Raw genomic sequence first — 23,389 nt, forward strand, 5'->3', positions numbered from 1 at the left:
CTGGTTGCGGATTAAAATTGTCCCCCCCCCCCCCCGCTCTGTGTTAAGTTTATTTACCCTTGTTCTGATTTTATACTAGTTTTTAAAATTTTCATTTGATTAACTTTATAATATTTTAGCTTATTTTATGAACTCCCCCGCCCAGATTGCTGATATAGAAAGTAATTATTTAAAAACATTTGGTGACTTTGTTTCTGTTTAGGATGTTTTCATTTGACTTAGACTTCTATTTAAATTATTTCCCTGTCTTCAGAGTGCTTCTCATTCTCCTATCTCTTAAACAACCTAAGAAATTTCTAAGTGAATCAAATGTATCTTTAACTCTCTTGCTTTGTGTTTTTGTACCCCTTCTTCTCCACAGCTTTCCTCAACTAGCTCAGTTATTCCATTTCCTAATGGCAGAAAATATTTGAATGTGCCCCCTCCCCTTATAGCTGAATCAGTTATCAGTGGTTCCTTTCAATCATGTTTTCCTATTGGCCAGTGTCTACTCTGATTAGTCAGGACATACGACATACTGATTATTAAATGTTTTGAATGTCACCCTGGTAAATGGTCCTAGTCCTTTCCCAACCAAATTGGCTTTTAAGAAATTTATCTATGATCTCATTTATTTACATATTTTGTTGATTTGGGGGTCTATGTTTTACATTGCCAAGGTCACTGCATTGGAAAATAGTTGAGATAATTTTATTTAAGCCTAGAGGCATTGTAAGAAGGGTAAGATCACTATAGGGTTGGTTGGCTTCACAAATAGTGGACACATCCAGTTCTTCTCAGTTCATTTGAGCTATGATGTGGCCTCCTGGAGAGTCTACTGTCCTAAATTATTTTCTCCTCTCCATGTGTTTCTAAAACTTGTAACATATTGAGTCCTTTGCCTTTTACTTTCAGCCAATATGTTTTTGTAAAAAAATCAAATATTTCTGGAAAGAGATTAATAAATTTAAATCACTTTAGGTTGTTCATGCAATTTTGGGACTGAATAAACATGGAATGTAGTAATAACATAAATGTGTTATAAAGAATTGAAATATCATCATTGTTGTTATCAGAACATTGAAGGTCTTGACGAGAGTCTGAGTCAAAGGAGGATTTCTCAAAGCACAAAAAGGAGCTGGTTGCTAAAATTCTTGGAAGATACCTCCCTCCTTCCTATTTGCTCAGGTAGGTTTTACAAAGCCTGACTGTGTAGATGGTGGCAGCATGATTTATTTTAATTGTATAATGAGTCACTCCAACCCATCACTAAAGTAAACAAAAAGCATAAAGCCAACTTTTAGTGACTTTTCAATGAGAGACCAATGAATGGTGTGCTATGCTCAATGTTCTTCTCAGCTTCAACTCCTAGATGGCGTTTCAAGAGAACTGACTTGGCTGTTGAGAGGCAGGAGGAGAAATGACAGATGATATGATCCTCGCACAGAAAAGAAGCCTTACAAGGTGACTGCACTGGAACTGACCGAATAGCAGAGAACATCATTTCACCCCAAAGAGCCTGCACCAATATTCATATCTGGAAACGCCATTGGCCAGTGTCCTTCTCAGTTCATCTTTAGTGATTCTCTTCTCTTTGCTTGTGTCATTCACTTCCTAGTGTATTAGTCTTCTCTAGTAGAGTGGAAGTTCCTTTAATAAAGGGACCGTGCTAACTGGATATTTCATAAATGTTTATTTAAAACATATGCATTCTGCAAAACACAGTTTTACTAGCCCTCACTTTCTTGTGCAATGGGGATAAAGGGAAATATAAATATATATTTTTTATTTTCATTTTTCTCTTTTACTGATAATTGTAATTGAAAGCAAAATACCCTTCACAATTGTCAATGTGTATCCAGCTTCCAGTTTCAGTGTCACAAGAGTATGTACAGAGGTTAAGAGTATACTAGAGTCTGGAGTCCAGCTCTCTGGAATCACATTCTATTGCTACTCTTGTTATCTGTTTACCTTGGGGACATTAGTTAGCCACATCATGCCTCAGCATTCTCATCTATAAATGGGGATGCTAGGAGTACCTACCTCATGAATGTTAATGGAGATAATGTATATATGGTGATTTTGAAATATCTACAAATTCTTTGTTACTTCATTCATCTAAAATTACCCTCTATTTCTCCTTCCCTTAGCATAGATGAGCCTTTGGACTTTTTGATTGATACAATGTAGCAGGAAGTATGCAACCTCACTTCTGGGTGTCAATTAGAAAGAGAAACTCTGGGAGCCTTCAGCCACCATGTGAAGAGCCTGGTGGCTGGGAGGCTGTTATATGGAAAGACCACCCAAAGAGAGAGTTGCTCAAGTAGCCCACTTATTCCAGACCCTCACTGTATCATTCTTTGCAGCCCAAGTGCCACATATGGTAATAGAAAAGCTTTCAAGATTGACCTAGCCCCTGCCACTACATGAGAAACACTGGACATCAAACCCAGATTTCTAAGCACATTTTATGATTATTATTGCCTTGAGTTGCTCTTTCAGAGTGGTATGTTGCTAAGCAATAGAACAATGTCATAGTTGCAATGTACTAAGTGCTATACCTCACCTAGGGAAAGTACTAAGTGCTCTCTATTGTCACATTGGTCTTTGTTGTTTGTCAGTGTGTCACACTGTTTAGTGAGTTTATCCCACTGAACCTACTTTATCTGAAAATTAGATGTAATAGTACCAGGATAATCTGCTTCCTGCAATTGAGATGAAGATTTGATAAGATCATAGGCCAGAAAGACCTTTGAAAAGTAATAAAGTCTATAAAAAAAAGGTACTACTATGTTTTACATTTTTTTCTTATCTTAAATGTGATAGGAGTTTAATATAGAGAAGGTATTCATACTCCATTACCAGTGCTTTTAAGAGAGAAAATGGATCTTTTTCCCCCTCAAATTTTAAAACATTCTCAGGTCTCTGTGTACAAAGTCGCCAATTTTACACAATTATTAAAATTAATTTCTGGGAATAAAAATTGAAAATTACATGTCTTACTAGTGGCTTTTCATGTTCTAAATGGGGCTTAGCACAAAGCCTATTCCAGACGATTTTGTATTTGCAGTTTTATTAAGATCTGATTTCAGAATCTTTTTGCATTTAGCTATGTCATCCACAAGGTGGCGGCAAAGGTTCTCATTTGAATCAGGCATACACAGACTTCAAGTGCAGCACACAACAGATACGGAGATACATCTGACACTGAAGACTGCAAACACTAGATTCATAGACACTGTCTTACTGAGGTAGAAGCAATATAGGAATGCCCAGCCACTGATCTATGAGTCACTAATTGCAACCTAAAACTTGCCCCAAAACCTAAGTATGACACCAGGAGGCTCTTGGTGGTGATTCTGGTGGAATGAACTATTAGGTGCTTTCTTGGCCTGGTGGGGAAAAAATATTTCAGATCCTGGAAAAAAATGGACAAAGATGAAATGGACTGGTGAAAGATCAAAGTTTCATTCTATAAGTAAGGACAAAAAACTCAAAATACAATGCTGGATTAAGATAATGCAGTGTTAGAAATTTGGGTGAAGGCATGTAGTTCCTGAAGCAGTGATTTTTCAAGCTTGGTTAAACAGCAGATTTTATTCAAGACTGATTAAATCGAAACTCTGAAAGGATGCTGGGGCACTGATATTTTTTTCCCCCTCAGTATTTTCCATATGATTCTAATGTGTAGCAAGATTGTGAATCACTGGCCCATAGGTTGGTTAGGGGAGAAGGCTCAGTAGTGAAGACAGTGCACAAAAAAGAGACCAGAGATATGGAAGGCAGCCTTCTAAGACTTCTTATTTATTTTTAGTTATTCATCTTTCACTGAAATTGGGTGAATAGTCAAACTGATCAAATTCTTTCTGTACTAGGGCTTATTGCTGTTAAAGTAAGTGACACAATAGAGTGGCTTTTCCCTTGTTATATTTTTAAATCAAAATCTCCACAAAGGGAGCTTTGTTTCTCAAGAATTTCCAGGTGAGATAATAATACTATGAATACCAATTAAAGTTGATGGTTCTTGGGTGATGCTACTTTGGTCAATCATGTAAAATTCATTGGCTACTTAGTAACAGTACCAGCCAATTCTGCCTGATCAAGAATAAAAATAATTGACAAAGATGGACCAGTTTGTAGTAGTTGATCATTATGATTTAGCTACAAGGTTGTCCCCCCAAAACTCATGTGTGAGACAAGGCAATAAAGTTTAGAGGAGAAATGATTTGATTATGAGAGCCTCAACCAATCAATGAATTAATCCCTTGATAGCAATTAACTGAGTGGTAACTGTGGGCAGGAAGAGTGTGACTGGAGGAGGTGGTTCACTGGGGGTGTGTCTTTGGGGTATATATTTTCTATCTGGAAAGTGGAGTCTCTCTCTTTCTCTCTCTCTCTGTTTCCTGATCATCATGCGAGCTGCTTCCCCACTCCTCAGCCATGGTGTTCTGCCTTATCTCAAGCCCCGAAGTACTAGACCGACTGTCTATGGACTGAGACCTCTGAAACCCTGAGCCCCTAAATAAACTTTTCCTCCTCTAAAATTGTTCTTATTGGGTCTTTAGTCACAGGAGTGAAAACTAAAACATTGATGAATGATTTGTTATTGTGATTTCTCAGGTAAGAACAGAGCAGAATTTTCCAAAATTGATTTCAAAAGGGAATGATTTTGGAAAGTACTAACACAAGGGAGGTTAGTGGTTAAATAAATTTCAAAACACTGAATTTGTATAAAGTAAATTGGGACTCTCCGAATGAGTGATATACAATGTTATGTTTCCAAAATTATTCAATTAAAGAACTCTTTCTTCAGTTATGCCTACTAACCTTCTACGAATTGCTGGAATTGAAAGGTTTTGTTCTTTGGTAACTTTGGTATGATTTCACCTTTTTGGAGTCTGTCTTCTCATATTTTATCAATGGTATCTAATCCTCAGAATTGCTAGAAGCTTCAGTGATGTAATTTTTTCAGTAAAAGATAATTTTAAAAAATATCAAAAGGGCTGCCTCATTATGTGTGGACAGTTTGTTGCTTTTGAACTCCATGGCATCTGCAGAATTTCTCTAGTTGAGGTTAATTTCCCAGTTTGGGATCATTGTGGGAGGCAGAGCTGCGCCTTTTACTGTAGAAGCTGCAAATGAGCAGGTTTTTTATTTCCTAGCCATTTGTCATGTAGGGTCTCAGACCCATGAAACAAAGTTCAGGGTTCAACAGGTGGAAGAAGATGAAAATAGCAGTTGGGATAGTCGACATATCTTATTCAGAGGAAGTAGTAGTCTCCACTCTCTAGCTTCCACTTTAGCCCCCAGCCAGTTCCAATTTTTTGCCCCTTATTTGCCCCCATTTATCCCTGAGTCTTTTCCACAGGCCCTGTTCTATATGCAGGCCAAACAAAGAAGGCACATTGCCAACAGTTTACATAAGGATGGGTACTCACAAGTTAGTGTCGATGACCTGGAGTATATATCCTGAATCAAAATTTCTGATCTTCACTACACACTGACCATAACATAGTGGATTCATAGCTTTAACACACACTAAATGCATAACCTAGCTCCCTGGAAGCCTATACGAGGGAGCCTAACTACAACCATTTGGGGCCTGTCCCCAACACTAATTGCCTTGGGCCCTTGACCTTGGCTCTGTTAATGAAATGCTCCTTGCTGGGACTTTGTCTCTTGGAAGTGACAAGTGATGATTCTGGTTAAATTGACTCTGAGTATATTCACCATAAAATATGTATGACCATTACTATATGACCTTCCTTCTGCCAACAGGTGAATTCAAATTCCCTGATACTATTTACTCTACATAGAAAAGGTTTTCCTTGTTCTTTCAAAACAGAAATATAGAATAAAGTACCTTCATTTTCCATGGGCAAAAAAAGGCATATAGAAAAATCGCATGTATTTTCATATGTAAAGTAAATTAAGCTGAAAAATTGTCATGTTCTGAAACTTTGTTTCCGTAAATTGCCCTCAGGAGTTTTTAGCAAAGACAGAAAACAAAAACAAAATCTTATTCAGACCACAAAGATTTTTCTTTTCGCAAGGCAGAACTACGTGATTAATGCCACACAGCTGTGAGCAAGAAGGTGGTCTCAGGAGATGTTTTGTTTTTAAGAAGTGAAATATCCCAAAGCTGTTTTCAGTAGAAAGTTGGCTTTAATGGCACCTACTAAGCCCAAGAAGCAATCAGGGAGTGGAGTTCAGTGTGTTGGGAATTGTAAAGTGGATGATTTATATCGTGAGTCTTTTAGAGAGAAACAGCAGAGATCTAGTAAAAAGTGAGGGCTCATGAGGTTGAGGCTGCCTGCCACAGCATCATTGTGAAAGACACAGGAACAGTTCTGTTCATTGCACAACAGTTCATTCTCAGTTGCATTTTTGGTTTGCATTATATTTCGATTTATTCTGATAGCAAATCATCATGTTTATCATTTGTATGAAGACACTGTGGCAGGTTAAAGGAGTATCCTCGTGTTCCCCCTAGGAGCCTGGTGGTTTGCTTAGGTTTGGCCATCTGAGGTCATCCTTCAGGGTGGTTCCTGTGGTAGGTCTATGTGAACAATGGAAATGAACACATGTTAGGAAAACCGCTAATGGGCATTATCCTTAAAACTGCTAATCAGATGCATGTAGGGTCATATTATTTTTGTGGTTAGGACAAAAATAATCCTGTCCAGCATGATCCATATATCCAATATGGCCCACCTCATGGGTCCAGATAAAAGAAAAGTCAGAAATTCCCAGTACCAAAGAGAAAAACGCATCACTGTTATTATGCCAAGCTACAAAACTTGTTGCACAGTGTTTTTTTTTTTTTTCTTTTTCTATAAACTAATGATGGATTTGACTTTCTGCTCTGAGAATGAATGATCATTGCCAGAGCAAAAAAGTAAACTGGTAGCAGTGAGGCTGTTTGCTATAGTTTGGATGATGAATGTCCCAAAAAGACCTGGGTGTTCAAGGCTTGGTTCCAAGGGTGGTGCTCTTGGGAGGTGATGGAAACTTAAGAGGGGGTGCCTAGTGAGCAGTCATTGGGGAGTGTACCCATCAAGGGAATTGCAGGACCCTGGCCTCTTCCTCTTTGCTTTCTGGTCATGAAATGATCAGTATGTTCTGCAGCATGCTCTTGGCCACTGCCATCTAGCACCCTAGCCCAAGGCCTGGAACAATGGGTCTGTCTGGTCATGGACTAGAACCTCTATTACTGTAAGCTGAAATAAACCTTTTTTTCTTTATAAGTTAGTTATTTTAGGTATTTTGTTACAGTGACAGTAAGCTAATCAATACAGGTTCTGATTATGGAATTGAGATAATAGATCTGTAGTTTTTATTTTAGTAAAACACTTATAGTATGAGTTTTTTTAAAAAATATGATTACCTTCTTCTTTGTATTGTAACAAATATATCGCCCTCTTAATTTTTCTCTTTAAGACAATCTAATAGAATTCTATTTGTACAGTACAAGAAATCTCATCTTTTATTGTCTTCAATGAATTTGTGCCTTGGAATGAAGATGAAATGTGAGATATAAATATGTACTTCCCTCATTTAGTACAAGTTCTTATGTTTCTCTCATAGAATGAGATATATGTGCTGGGTGTGGTTCTAAAATATTTTTTACCCAGATTAATTGTATGGTGTAAGGAAAATCATTTCTTTTTTGGCAACCTGGGGAACCCTAAAACACTAGTTACTTCCAAAGCAAAAGGGCAAAACATACGCTTGCTTTGCCTTTGTGAGACTGACACAGTTACTCTCTATCCCATGGGGCATGCAAATATGACCGCAATTCAGTTTGAGGGATTGAAGAAAGTAATTGATCAGGGGGACTAGTTTATAATAACACTTTAGTTAAAAGTGAAATAGCATTAAATGGTTGATCATAAGGTATGAATTTGAGGTGTACCTAGGGATCATAATACCTTGAGAGACAAAAGGAATTGACTTATAAGAGCTGTTTAAATCTCTAACTTGAAAGGAGTGGGTCCAGGTATTCATTGAAAAAGAAATATATGCCTGACACTGTACTACTTCTTAGAGTATTTTATTTACTGCTTCAGATAATTAAAATTCTTTTAAATTTTTTTTTAAATTTTCATTTTTAATGGTAGATGAACAAAATACCTTTATTTAATTTATTGATTTTTATGCAGTACTGAGGATGGAACTCAGTGCCTCACACATACTAGGCAAGCACTCTACCATTGAGTTACAACTCCAGCTCCTAATTCAAATTCCTGATAGTTGAAAGTCATAATACGGTGAAGTGATCCGTTTTCTCTAGTCACTGGATTGGGATACTTTTGTTTTCACATCAGTTGGGGCAACATTGTGAACAAGATAGCAAAATAAAAATTTGACAGCATTGGAAACCCTCAGTTCAACTTAGATCTGAGATAAACCCAAAATATTATTTGCATGATTTTAAAATCTCAGATGTAATATCTTTAAAATATATAGTTGGATCTGGAGAGAATATATGTATTTTAAAATGTGCAGAATTAAGGTTACCTTCAGTTTAAGGTGTGGCATTAAGTCAAAATAAACTATTTTGTGTTCTTAATATCTCCATCAGACATTTTTAAAGGAGTGAAAGCATAATATCTGAAAGAAGCAAGTGATAATATTTCAACAGTGTTGCTTTAATTTGAGTAAAAAATGCCTTTTTCTCCTAAGAACCCTGCTGTGTTATTTTTAAGACTTGATGAGCCCTGTCTTTAAACTGTTTTTCCTATTGAAGTGCATCAAACTCCTTTACATGATCTTTATGGTGTTATTATCTTAGATGTGACATTATGATGGATGTAGCACCAGGCTGGGGTCAATAGATCTGGAGTTGGTTTTAACTGTGTCAGAAATTGGCTGTGTGTACTTGTGTAAGCACTTTAATATTTTTTTAGATGCTTCATATTCCCAATTGTAAAATGAATTTGAGTAGATAATAAATAGAATAATCTAAATGATAAAGTCTTCCAAAACTGTGGTTTTTAAAGTATATGTTTAATGTTGGATTCTTTACTGTTCTATTTTTTTAAAAAAATGTACTCACCTAAGATAAGATGAACGCGTCGGCCTCCAGTATATCTTTCATTTCAGCATCAATCTGATAAGACAGAAAATATATAATTTATGAAACACTGTATTTATAGACGACTAGAACAGATAAGAAATGTACAAAACTTTGAAATCTTATTTGAGGAAATGATTCTTGACAGAATGCTATGTCAATTGTCATTTTTATTTGCCAAGCTTCACATTTATTTAACTTTATTTATAACTTTATTTAACATTCTCACCCCTCTTAAATATTTTACAATCTGCTGGGAAAATAGACAAAGAAATGAGAATTGAATTTAAGTGCTGAGTTGGGTGTGGTGTTGGCGCCCTCTTGTAATCCCAGTGACTCTGGAGGCTGAGAAAGAGTGGTTGCAAATTCAAGGCCAGCCTGGGTAAATTAGTGAGTCCCTTCTCAGAATAAAATAAGGCCAATGATGCAACTCAGTGGTAGAATGCTTGCCAGCATGGGCAAGGCCCTGGCCCCATCCCCAGCACCAGAGCAGGGAAAAGCAAGCAAGCATTTAGTAAGTGCTGATTGGTGAGTGACACACCATGTGATGTGATACCAAGGAATTTTTGAGTGCTAGGGAATCCCTGGAGGAGGTGGTGTCTAGAGTAAATCCTGAAGCCCAGTGAAAGCTAGGGAAATTAGGCTGCATCGTTTTATGCAACGTTGTTGAGTTAACAGCAAGTTTAAGGTGTTTGGAAAACTGCCTATAGTTCAGGAGAACACCAGGGGCATAAGACACAGTGATGGGAGGAAACCAGATCCTAGATCTAGAATGTAAAAAAGAAAAAAAAACCCAACAAACAAAAAAACCCCAAGACAAACAATGGATTTCAGTTTGGAAGTGATGGAGAGCTACTGGAGGAACATCTAGCCATTTTTTTTTCTTTAAAAAGGTTATTTTGATCTCAATATAAGATGGGATTGAGGATGAGGCACTGGTGACAGAGTGGAGAAGGAGACTAAAGGGGAGGTTGTACTCCAGGTGAAAGGTGACCTAGGGTCAGGTACTGAGAATGTTGAAGAGGATGGGTGGGAGACAGAAATGTTGAGAAATTAAAGTTGATAGGGTTTGGGATTTGGTTGGATAGGTATGAAAAAAGAAAAGGGGAAATTAAGTAACACTATGTTTTTACTTTTTGGATCACAGGTGAATAATGGCAAAATTCATAAAATTAGGAAAAACAAGAGGAAGGTTTAGAGAGATGATTTGATTATGATTATCTTAAATTTCTTGTGAGACAAGAAAACCTGGTGCTAAAGGGAAAGATCTGGGCTGGAGGTAGAGATTTGGAGATAAAATGTGCACAGATGAGAACACTCAGGAAAAGGTGTCACAGAGTTGAAGACTAAGGATAAAACACTGGGAAAATAGAAATTTAAGGAATGGGTAGAGGAAGAGGAAAATATGAAATTAGAATAAGAAAGGAAGAATCATAGAACTGAAGGATTAAAGTAATAATAGATGCTGAAGAAATTGTTTTAGGAAGGAAGGAATAGTTATAGTTGTCTACTAAAGCAGAGAAGTCTATTAAGGACTGGAAAAAGTTAGAATTACCAAGGAGACTCTTGGTGTGACCTTGTTAGTTGCAGAGTACCATCAGAGCCGGATTGCAAAGGCTGAGTAGTTAAAGGAGGCAGGAGGAATCACAGAATGTCCTGTTCTTTCATGAATCTTGTAAGGGGAGGAGAAAGACCACAGGGAGGTGTCTACAGTGTTGTGTTTATTATGTTTTTAGATAAGGAGAAGAGCAACTTTAAAACAAATTGGGCAAAAGTAGTAAAAAGGAATTGTTGAAGCAAAAGCAGAGCATTTAACTAATGGATATAACCCAGGAAGGGAGGTGGATAGAATTCAGAGTGATACTACCAACCTGGTATAATTTTTTGCCATTTAAACAACAATAATTTTTCAGACAATAGTTAATAGTCTTTTTGGTGTCAAGATTTTGCTTTTCTCACTGCTAACTTAGGACTTAAGTCTATAACAATGATATGAAGTGAGAGTAAAGTCTCATGAAGAATAAGCTTGTGATTTTCCTAACATTACATAACCTCTATAAATCTTAACCCATCTAAAGGAGGGAAATTAAAATGGTACTTAACATTTAGAGTCGTTTTAATTATTCTGTAAACATAAATTTGTAAGGCTAAATCATACTCTGCTTAACATATCATAAAATATCTAGAGAGAGAGAGAGAGAGAGAGAGAGAGAGAGAGAGAGAGAGAGAGAGAACTGAAGTGGCTACATGAGGGTTTCCTGAAGTTATGAGGTAGGAAGGAGAGGAGACAGAGTATATCACCCTTCTTTCCAGCCCAGTTTCCACTTCTCTATTTGTATTTGTCCCTGTTTCCCAGATTTTACTTATCAACTCCAGCATATGACAGTGGCCCTCTAAATACTATGAGCGGTCATAGTTGTGTGACTAGTTCTCTGTTGGGATATCTCAGAGGAAGCACAGTAATGAGTTCTCAGAAAAGTGCATAGGATGCCCTGTCAGAATAATGGCAAAGAGAGAAAAAGCATTTTAAGTCTGATTTTTGAAACTGCATGTTTTTCTGTAGGCAAAGAGTTCTCTGTGGTATAAACAAATCAACTGGTTCTGAGAGTGTCATGGTAAAGCCAAGAGATGATCTCACTGGTAGTTCTGTTTCTTGGTCATGTCAACATTAGGACAGTAGTAGGGGTGGCTTTCCACATAGTGAGATGCTGCTGTGGTGTGATTCAGAAGCCCCTTTTGCCACTCTTCCAGCACCGTGCCAACTACATTTACAATGGCAAACACAGCCTGATCCCTAGATGTAAGTGGCTTGAAGTAAAAGAGCAGGTAGACATTCCTTTAAAGGAAACAAAACTGTCATGCAAATACAGCAGGTGGTCTAACAAATTATGATTCAAATAAGGGTAAGTAGGATAAAAAGTCACACTAAGTGCTGGGAGTTAAGGGCAGTGATGTTCTGAGAGGTGTTACTGGAGCCCAAGTGAATTGGCCTAGCTTACCTAGCTATGAGGTCAGTTTAGAAGGACAGCCAGAAAGACCAGAGAAACACCAGAATGAATCTGAGTGCTCTAAATACTCAAATGTGTTACAAACACCTCAACAACTCCCTTGGTTACTTAAGAACAGCACTACTATAAAGTTTCCTGGTGACAAAGAAAGAAAACAAAAAGCTATAAACCTGCCATCTCATCATTGCCATTGAAACAAATGAGTTTTAGAATGGATTATGTTATAATGAAAAATAAACTGAAAATTAGTTATTTTTCCAAATATATGAAAAATAAGGGGCTGGAGGAAACAAGGATTTTGTTCATCAAGTTCAGTTTGTCATGTGTGATGTTAAAAAGGGAAATGTGCATCTGGAAAAACTAGATAAAGGTGACAGGGGAAGGTTTAAGCACTGATATTTCTTATCATAGAATCTAGAAGATTATTTAGCACCCACCCCCCCCCCAAAAAAAAAAAAAATGGCTAAGATCCTCACAGCAAATTTTGCTGATAGAAAACAACTTTTAGGTAAGGTAATTTTATTTTTCTGGGAAAAGACAACCTAGAAAGTCGAACTCTTTTAGTGTTTATGTTCAAATCTTATGTGGTTTGAATTTTAATGAAAGATGAAGATGACATAGTTTGTCAGTGGAATTTAAAGAGTGAGCTTTTATTGTATTCTTCTCATTTTGAAATTCCAACTTTATAAATCATTACAAATAAGATTATCAAATAGTTTTGCAAGTAGGTTATAAATTTAGAAATGAGAAATCATAATCTCTAAAATTAGAAAAAAACAACAACCCAATATGTAGTTTCAGTTGTCAAACTGATAAAAGACTATGTTGATCAGGCAGTAAAAAAATAAGACTTCACAAAAATATTAAGAGAATTGCACTCATAGCCCAAGACTTTAAAAGAAAAAGGAGTAATTGAAAAAAAAAAAAGGCCATTTCAAAATATACAAGAATGGCTATTGGGAACAGAGGAGGCATTTTCTATTTTAGAGAAAGCCATGGTAGGTTCAGTAGAAATTATAAGATAAAATTTTCATGAAATGATATTTACCATCACTGTGTGAGATGGGCTCTGATATTTGTACTGTATTTTTCTTTCCTTTTTATAAGTGGCTACTAGGTTACAACTTACCAGTTGAAAGACACTATACTGTACTTTCATTCCTGTATTCACAAACCTTTTTGTTTCTAAAACATACAATTTCCTGTATTTTGCCTTAATTTGCTTTCAAGTGGGCATCACATGGAAACAGTCATTTTTCCTAGTTCCTCACTAAGACAACAAAGTTTAAATATAGCACCAGGAAAAGCCTGTCATATGATGACATTTTACTAACAAAATACTGAATAAATCTGAGGGCTCAAGTTCTTCACATACTCTGCAGTGGTAAACGAGGGCTGTGTTCTCTTACCTGTGAGCCACAGTAGAGGGGAGGTGAATTTATGGAACAGCACTTGGAGGCAAAGTCTGAAAGCTTGTCAACCACCCCTGTCAGCTCCACGGGTGTGGGGTTAGGCATTTTTGCTCTTAGTCGCTCTTCTAGTCTAAAAGACCATTTTTATTATGCAAGGTTTTATTAGATATATTTTGTAAACGTTTCTAATGCAAAATGATAGTCATTTCAAATCTTATACAATAAAAAAGAAAAATACTTGTCTGTCTCAAGAAAATTCTATGTATGTGGAATGATTTTAAGTGTGTCAATTTGAAATTAGAAAGTGAAATCTATACCTCTTTCAAGATCATGAAACATAAAAACTGTTGCTTAGTTTAAATGCCAATCTTTCCACATTTATTTGCTCATTATTTCAACACAAATGACTTCCTTTTGTATGTTCTCTGATATTTTACCTTCTCTCCAGTTGATTCAAGCTCTTAAAGAATATTTCCTTACACAACTTGACACTACCTTTATGCCTTTTCTTTTCTCTCATATTTCACCCCTCAGTTTGTCTATGTCTCAACACACTAAGCTCACTGATGTGAATCAAGCACTTTAGCCCTTGTTTTTAGCTGTTTGATTAATGAAGCTTCCATCTCACTTTTAAGATGGAGATAGGACTTCATAGCTCTGGATTCTTTCAGTTTGGTCAATCTGTGGTCTTGGAGCCTCTCCACCCTCATAATGGATAGCTCAGCCTGGATTTGGGGGAGGGGACTTCAAATATCAAAACCCAGCTGTCTCTGTATTCTCTGATTTCATAATCCTAGATGTCAATTCTGCTACATGTTTATCTGGAATCATGACTATGTAAACAATGATTACTCAATTACCTCCTTGCATTCCTGGAATTCGTAACTGTTTGCAGAGAAAGTTAGAGTTATCTGTTCAACATCCAACTGCCTCTGAAATATTCTTTTAGGTTATACAATTAAATAATTTTCTGATAAATGAGAAATAACCACTTTAAACTTGAGGCTTTCATTGATTTTCATTTATTTCTTGAACTTTGCTAAAGTAGACTTCATGGGGGTCACTGATGGAGATGGCTTTTGTGATTCTTTGGGAGTTCTGTTTGTACTTATTTGAAGCCTGGGCTGATCAAAATGATTTGAAATGGGTGTGAGAAATTCACTACATAAAACTGAGAAGGTCTTCTAAATGGAAAATTTCCCCCAAGAAATCGGTACCACTTCTTTCATTATTTAGTGCTAATGCCTATTTATTTTAAAAATTCCTTTTACTCCCCTTAACTGAGAAAAAGTGCTTGAACATTATTGATAATTAGCATTTGTATTTCCAGTTTATAGGGAACATATGCTAATAATGGAAGATTGATTGCTAGGATCGTCTTGTCAGGCAATATGTGGTGAAGTTATATAGTACTTTTCAATAGTTCTATAGTTCCTCAATATGAACAGCAATATCTACAGACAGCTCTGGCAAGAATGTGCTAATGTTGCCATTTTGACCCAAGTTCTTGCAGATAGATTTTATAATTTATATTTTTGTGTCTATGTTTTAATTGGTCACTCAATTGATAATATGATATTTTCCTCCCAGAAAATAACTCGTCTGCTTCTTATACAAATATTAGATTCTAATTCCTTTTTAAAACAATTTTACCTTTGTGTTTTACTGTTCACTTAACACATTCTGAGTTTTCAATTTTGCTTTCAAATTGCAATATTAGAAAAGTATTATTGAAACATTTGGTGAACACAGCCAGAACAAATCACTTACTTTTTCTTGTACTCAGTGAATGTGTTTTCTGAATAATCTGCACACAATTCTTGTCCCTTGTCGAGGAAAAGAGATTGTTTCCTTTTCATTAGAGAACCCTGTAAGATAAGCAATATTCGCATGAAAAAGTTATCTTGACACACTGCCCCATAAGGTCGTTATACCAAAATTCTGTCTCCTGTCTGTGCCAGAAATCAGCAAATATTTTCAGTGTAAAGCCAGATTGTAAATATTTTAGGCTTTGCAGGCCATTTATGGATTTATAACTACTCTGCTCTCTACAAAGCAGTCATAAACAATATGTAAATAATGAGGATGGTTGTATTCCAATTAAAATTTATGTTAAACACTGACATTTGAATTTCAATTTTTATGCATCATGAAATATTAATATTTTCTCCCAAGCAATTAAAAAATGTAGAACCATTTTTCCATTTTTAGCTTATAAGCTATAGAAAGGTAGGCAGTGGGCCAGGTTTGGCCCAGGGGTTGAAGTTTGCCAACTCTTGATGTACATGGTTGATTAAGAAAACCCAGAAAATCATACCTTAGTAACAAAACAAGCAGCAGGATTTTGAGAGTCACAGCATTCACTAAGGGTTTTCAGGGTTAGTGTGAGTATTTTGCTGAGGAATACTTCTGGAATGTGAGTCCTTCTACTTAGTTCAAATGCATACCTGGTGTGAGAGAGAAAGATGATACTTTTTAAGATGTACATGGATATGTGTGGATGTGTTCTTGTTTTGAATAGGACATAGCTATCATAAAGGCAGAGTACCTGGTTTCTGCATCTTAATTATAAAAGATTTTTCCCAAACTAACTCCACAGCAACAGGTTTCGGGTTGTACAGTGTTTTTATTAAAATGTGAGTTATTAATACATGTAATAAATTCAAAGCAAGTATTCAAATATATTCATGAAAACATGTTATAATACTTTGAAACATGTAATATGTATTTATATAGTATATGTAAAACATATGGAATTTTGTATAAGTAATGGGATTGACCCTATCAGTAACATCAAGGCAGTTAAGCAGCTTTTCTGTAAAAATAGTCTGTATAAATTCTTCCAGTATATCTTATTCCACTGCTGCCTACACACTGATGAAAACATCAGTATTTATAAGAAAATTGTAAATTAAAGTTTTGGTCCTATCTAAAATCTGTTGTCTGATATGGGGACTTTTCAAGATATTTGCAAAATAGTTTCATGCAATTAGTAGGCATGTATTCATAACATATGCAACTCATGGTATGTTTACCTTAGTTCCTTTGTTAGATAAAACAAGATAAAGGTCCACCTTTTCTTTTCTTTTCTTTTTGGTACTGGGGATTGAGCTCAGGGTCACTTACCCCCCAAGCCACGTCCCCAGTACTTTTTTATATTTTATTTAGAGATAGGGTCTCGCTGAGTTGCTTAGCACCTTGCTGAATTGCTGAGGCTGGCTTTGAACTTGTGATCCTCCTGCCTCAGCCTCCTGAGCCATGGGATTATCGGCCTGTGCCACTACGTCTGCCAAGGTGCACCATTTCTTTTCATTTAATCTCGTTTTTCTTTTGTTGGTAGTGAATATCAATACTTTTAGGGAAAAACATGATTCTATATTTGTTTGTTTATTTATATTGTAATCATTCTCCAAAAGTTGGATAAACTTTAGACTTCGGATCTGTGACTTTGACTTAAATGCCATGTGATAAAATTAGCTAATAATTATATAAACATTTACACTGCCATATTTTTTGTGTATATATTTAATCATATAAAAAGTTTTCATACTTACTAATCTTTCTAGATGAATTTCTTAGTAGTAATCTGTGCAGTAGTAAGAAAGTATTACCATTCTCAAATTAAGAAGAGACTTTGATTCAGAAAGGTCTTTTGACAGTGCATGATAATCAGAAGAGGCAGAATTAGGAATGCTAACTTCCGTTTGCCACATCCAAACTCTTTTTATTAAATTCAATTGTTCTTTGTTAAAATACAGTTTTACAATTCTGAGTCATTTAAAGTCAATTAATAAATACTTGAAGTCCATAAAAAGCATAAAAAACTGCCTGCGTTTGAATGAGTGATAGCATACCTTCCCTCAATCTGGCCACAGTGAAATTTTGTCCAGGAGAAGTTGATACAGAAAGACATTTCACATCACCTCTACTTACTGATCCATGGCTTTGGTGTTTTTTGCATCACACACATCTTTATTTGTGGGGAACTGGACATCTGGCAGTTGGGGTGGTTGGGCAGCTGGCATGAAGTAAGTGCACATAAAAATGTCCATAGGTGTTTTTTCTTGACAACAATCTTCAAACTTAGAATTCTTTGTGGATAAGTTGTCACATATTTTTACTGTGTGTTCAGGCAGCTACAAAAGGAATGGTGAGTTTGTGCATTGTTAGCTTCTTTGTTGGTCTTATGACAAATAAGGCTTAGGCTTACAAGTCCTGGCCTCATGTTCAGGAAAGTAAGTGTGATACTCTTGGAAAGTAAATTGGTACAACACATGGGGAGGCAATTTATCTATATATATATACTAAAAGATTTAAAATTGTACAACTTCATCTCTAAGAATTCATACTTAGAAAATAATTATGGATATAGGGAAGACTTAAAATAAGGCTATATAATACAGCTCTACTTAAAATATTGGAAACAAACACAGCTTAAATACAATAATAGAGAATTAGTTAAATTGAAATATGGTATGTCTGGGGAGATAGATGTAATACATATAATAAATATATGTAATAGAGTCCTACATAGCCATTATATGTCATTATAGAAAACATCTAATAACAATCATGCATTTTGATGGAAAAAGACAACACATTGCATCTATTGCTGAAGAGGTTAACAAGATCTTGGAGACTGACTGTTGTGGTTTGGATGTGAAGTGTTCCCCAAAAGCTCACATATGAGATAATGCAAGAGGGTTCAAAGGAGAAATTATTGGATTGTGAGAGTCTTAACCAAATCAGTGAATTAATCCCTGGTGGGATTAACTGGGTGGTGACTAGAGGCAGGTGGGGTGTGGCTGGAGGAAGTGGTTAATTGGGGGGTGTGGCTATGGGGTATATATTTTGTATCTGGAGCTGGAGTCTCTCTATTTCATGATCACCACATTGTGAGCTACTTTCCTCGGCCGCACTCTTCCGCCATGATGTTCTGCCTCACCTCGCGCCCCAAGGAATGGAGCCAGCCTTCTCTGGACTAAGACCTTTGAAACCATGAGCTCTCAAATAAACTATTCCACCCTTACAGTTGTGCTGGTTGATCCTTTAGTCACAGCAGTGAAAAAGCTGATTAAAACACTGAACTTCACATAAAGCAATTATTCCAGTTTATATATGCTCAGGACAATTATGGAACTTGAAAGTGGTGAAAAAATTTGAAATGCCCATCAAGTTATGAAAAGTGTTAATAACAACATCAATAGTCTCTAATAGTATAATGATTACAGCACTAATAGGATTTTATGTAATAATGACATTTATCTGTAACTGCTCTGTTTTATACTGTTGTGCAATTGAAATGTGGCTGTGTGACTGAAGAACTGAATTTTAAATTATGTTCAATTTACATACATTTAATTTTTGTTAAAATTAAAGTTATACAGTGTCCCTATGAAGCTAATTGTTACTGTACTGTACACTTCAGATAAAGGGTTTGGGATTGAGGTCCCATGTCCTTGCATGTTGAATTTGTCACATATTAGTTGCATGATCTCAAATTTTTGCCCCTTGTTAATCTTGTTTTCTCATCTGTAAAATAAACTGAAGAATATATTGATATCACATAGGATACATGTGAAGATCCATTAAAATAACACACATGAAAAGCAGCTTAAAAAATCTTCCAGGGAGAGCACAGCACTCCCTGCTAGGCACATGATGGAGATAATGGGGATTGCCTTACCTCTTTGGCCATGCAATCCTCAGAAGTAGACTCACAACATTTGGAGAGGATTCTAGTAATATCTTCAGCTAGTGGCAAAACATCCTCCAGATCAGCAGTAGGCACTTTCTGGGCTAATTTGATGAGATGACTAAATAGTTGAAAATGAATCTGTTAGTTGAACATGTCCTCAGTTTTCTTGGTTTCATTATGTACATACTTCCTAGAGGAATAATGTACTTTCAACTCTTTGATTTCAACAGATGCACGGAGCACATCTGTACATGCTAGAGCCTACATATCAAAGCTGCAAACTCAAAATTAAACTATCCCACATGAGTCTTTTCAGATTTTCAATGCTCAAATGAAGCTTCTCTTCTGGTCCAATCTACACAATAGAAGCATGGCTTTAAGATGCTGGATCTAAAATGGCAGTAAAGAAAGCACATCTTTTTATTCATGAGGCCAATGTTGTGTTTTTATAGCCTCTTAGTATTTACAAAAAGTTTTATAAATTTACTTAGAAATAGTAGGTAAAAGAAATAAAGAAAGACCTTTGGCCCTTTACTAAGGAGTAAATAAATGTTGATATTTGGGGTGTGCAGTGCTTAAGCATTTTATAAGGGTATGAATGGGATTATGCTATGCTCTTTTCATATTTGATTTTTTCACTTCCATATCAGGAATATCATAATAAAATAAAAAATAAAAGCTACTCCAACACCTGGAGACTAAATAAATGAATAATGGGTTGCAAAAGATATCAAGGAGGAGATTAAAAAATTCTTAGAGTTAAATGAGAACACCGATACAAAATATCGAAATCTCTGGGATACCATGGAGGCAATTCTAAGAGAAAAGTTCATTGCATGGAGTTCATTCCTTCAAAAAAGAAAAAGTCTACAAATAAATGACCTAAAATCGTATCTCAAAGCCCTAGAAAGAGAAGAACAAATCAACCCCCAAAGCAGTAGGAGACAGGAAATAATTTAAATCAGAGCTGAAATCAATGAAATTGAAACAAAAGAAACAATTGAAAAAATTGAAAAAACAAAAAGTTGGTTCTTTGAAAAACTAAATAAAATTGATAAACCATTAGCTATGCCAATGAAGAGAATGAGAGAAAACTCAAATTACTAACATCCGTGACGAAAAAAGGAAATATTACTACAGACACTAAAGAAATACAGAATATAATTATAAATTATTTTGAAAATTTGTACTCCAATAAATTAGAAAACACTGAAGGCATTGACAAATTTCTAGAGGCATATGATATGCCCCAACCAAACCAGGATAATGTACACAATTTAAAGAGATCGATTTCAAGCAAGGAAATAGAGGTCTCCTTCAAAAGCCTACCAACCAAGAAAAGCCCAGGACTGGGTGGATACAAAGCTAAGTTCTACTATACCTTTAAAGAAGAACTAATACTAATACTTCTCAAACTATTTTATAAACTAAAAAAAAAGAGAGAACACTTCCAAACACATTCTATGAGGTCAATATCACCCTGATTCCAAAGACACATCAAAGAAAGAAAACTTCAGACCAATATCTCTAATGAACATAGATGCAAAAGTTCTCAATACAATTCTGACAAATTAAATACAAGAACATTTCAAAAAGAGAGTGCATCATGATCAAGTGGGGTTCATCCCAGGAATGCAAGTTTGGTTCAACATACAGAAATCAATAAATGTAATTCATCATGTCAATAGACTCAAAGGTAAAAATCATATGATCATCTCAATAGATGCTGAGGAAGCATTTGATAAAATACAGCATCCCTTTATGTTCCAAAAAGCTAGAAAAACTAGGGATAACAGGAACATACCTCAACATTGTAAAAGCTATCTATGCTAAGCCCCACGCCAACATCATTCTAAATGGAGAAAAATTGAAAGCTTTCTCTCTAAAAACTGGAACGAGACAGGGATGCCCTCTGTTACCACTTCTAATTAACATAGTTCTTAAAACTCTAGCAAGAGCAATCAGACAGCCAACAGAAATTAAAAGGATACAGACAGGGAAAGAAGAAATGAAATTATCACTATTTGCAGATGATATGATTCTATACCTAGAAGACCCAAAACATTCCACCAGAAATCTCCTAGAACTAACTAATGAATTCAGCACAATAGCTGGATATAAAATCAACACCCATAAATCAAAGGCATTTCTGTACATCGTGACAAATCTGCTGAAAGAGAAACTAGGAGACCCCCCCCTCAAAAAACAACAACAACAAAAAACTTGGGAATAAACTTAACAAAAGATGTGAAAGACCTCTACAATGAAAACTACAACACGTTAAAGAAATTAAAGAAGATCTTAGAAGATGGAAAAATCTATCTTGTTCTTGGATAGGCAGAATTAATATTGTCAAAATGACCATACTACCAAAAGCACTATACAGATTCAATGTTATTACAATCAAAATCCCAATGACATTCCTTATAGAAATAGGAAAAGCAATCATGAAATTCATCTGGAAAAATAAGAGAACCAGAATAGCCAAAGCAATCCTTAGCAAGAAGAGTGAAGCAGGTGGTATCATTATATCAGACCTTAAACTATAGTACAGAGCAAAAGTAACAAAATCAGCATGATATTGGCACCAAAATAGACTTATAGACCAATGGTTCAGAATACAGGACAGAGTCTAATCCACATAACTACAGTTATCTTATATTAGACAAAGGTGCCAAAAACATACATTGGAGAAAAGATAGTCTCTTCAACAAATGGTGTTGGAAAGACTGTAAATCCACATGTAACAAAATGAAATTAAACCTTATCTCTCACTACACACAAAACTCAATTCAAAGTGGATCAAGGACCTAGGAATTAAGCCAGAGACCTTGCGCCTAATGGAAGAAAAAGTAGGCCCAAATCTCCATCATGTCAGATTAGGCCCCAATTTTCTTAATAAGACTCCTATAGCATAAGAATTAAAGCCAAGAATCAATAAATGGGATGGATTCAAACTGAAAAGCTTCTTCTCAGCAAAATAAATATCAGTGAGGTGAACACAGAGCCTACAGAATGGGAGCAAATCTTTACCACAAGCACATCAGATAGAGCACTAATCTCTAGAGTATATAAAGCACTCAAAAACCTTAACACTAGAAAAAGAAATAACCCAAACAATAAATGGGCCAAGGAACTGAACAGATACTTCTAAGAACAAGATATACAATCAATCAACAAACATGAAAAAATGTTCAACATCTCTAGCAATTAGAGAAACGCAAATCAAAACGAAGATTTTATCACACTCTAGTCAGAATGGCAGCCATTAAGAACACAAACAACAATAAGTGTTGGCAAGGATGTGGGGAAAAAGGCACATTATACATTGCTGGTGGGACTGCAAATTGGTGCAGCCAATATAGAAAGCAGTATGGAGATTCCTTGGAAAACTTGGAATGGAACCATCATTTGACCCAGCTATCCCACTCCTCGGTTCATAACCAAAAGATTTAAAAACAGTATACTATAGGGACACAGCCATATTAATGTTTATAGCAGCACAATCACAATAGCTAAATTATGGAACCAACTTAGATGCCCTTCAGTAGATGAATGTATAGGGAAACTTTGGTGTATATATACACACAATGGAACATTACTCAGCATTAAAAGAGAATAAAATCATGGTATTTTCAGGTAAATGGATGGAGTTGGAGAATATAATCTTAAGTGAAGCAAGCCAATCCCAAAAAACCAAAGAACAAATGTTTGATGAGAATGCTGACTCATAATGTTGATGGTGGGGGAGCTTGGGAGGAGTGGAGGAACTTTAGATAGGGCAAAGGGGAAGGAGGGAAGGGAAAGGAGAGGGTAAGGCAGTAGGAATGATGGGGGAATGAGTTAGACATCATTACCCAAAGTACATGTATGAAGAAATGAATGGTGTGAAAATACTTTGTGTACAACCAGTGACTTGAGAAATTATGCTCTGTGTGTGTAATATGAAATGAATTGCATTCTGTCATCATGTATAACAAATTAGAATAAATAATTTAATAAAAATTATTACAGTTAAAAGCACCCATTAAATGACATTGTGTGCTTCATAATTTGATGTGCTAAGGACATACATCACTTATTTAGTATTCCTGTTAACAACATCACTTGAATTTAATCTTTAAGGAACACTGAAATTTCGAACCTAAATTGAGAGATAGTCCATAAAACAAATGGTCTCTACTCTTAAAAATGTCATAATCATGAAAAAAAATGA

The 23,389-nt window shown here is 35.7% G+C and overlaps 1 protein-coding gene and 1 long non-coding RNA gene across 2 annotated transcripts in view; one reads left to right on the plus strand and one right to left on the minus strand.

Moving 5' to 3' along the window:
• The first annotated feature begins 863 nt into the window (after window positions 1–863).
• LOC124082225 (uncharacterized) lies at window positions 864–1,657 on the plus strand. Its single transcript, XR_006848310.2, has 2 exons — window positions 864–1,167; window positions 1,339–1,657. It is a non-coding gene; the product is annotated as an uncharacterized LOC124082225 (long non-coding RNA).
• A 4,701-nt stretch (window positions 1,658–6,358) lies between these two features.
• Gc (GC vitamin D binding protein) overlaps window positions 6,359–23,389 on the minus strand; it is a 39,026-nt gene continuing 21,995 nt past the window's right edge. Inside the window, exons 7-13 of the mRNA XM_046428694.2 lie at window positions 19,162–19,291; window positions 17,409–17,611; window positions 15,793–15,922; window positions 15,246–15,343; window positions 13,473–13,605; window positions 9,038–9,091; window positions 6,359–6,538 (exon numbers count right to left, since the gene is read on the minus strand). Coding sequence (XP_046284650.1) covers window positions 9,038–9,091; window positions 13,473–13,605; window positions 15,246–15,343; window positions 15,793–15,922; window positions 17,409–17,611; window positions 19,162–19,291 — 748 coding nt within the window. The 3' untranslated portion in view covers window positions 6,359–6,538. The remainder of the gene's footprint in view (window positions 6,539–9,037; window positions 9,092–13,472; window positions 13,606–15,245; window positions 15,344–15,792; window positions 15,923–17,408; window positions 17,612–19,161; window positions 19,292–23,389) is intronic.

This window comes from Marmota monax, unplaced genomic scaffold (assembly GCF_021218885.2).
Source record: "Marmota monax isolate L192 unplaced genomic scaffold, Marmota_monax_Labrador192_F-V1.1 WCK01_AAM20220418_F8-fsc00132, whole genome shotgun sequence".
NCBI lineage: Eukaryota > Metazoa > Chordata > Mammalia > Rodentia > Sciuridae > Marmota > Marmota monax.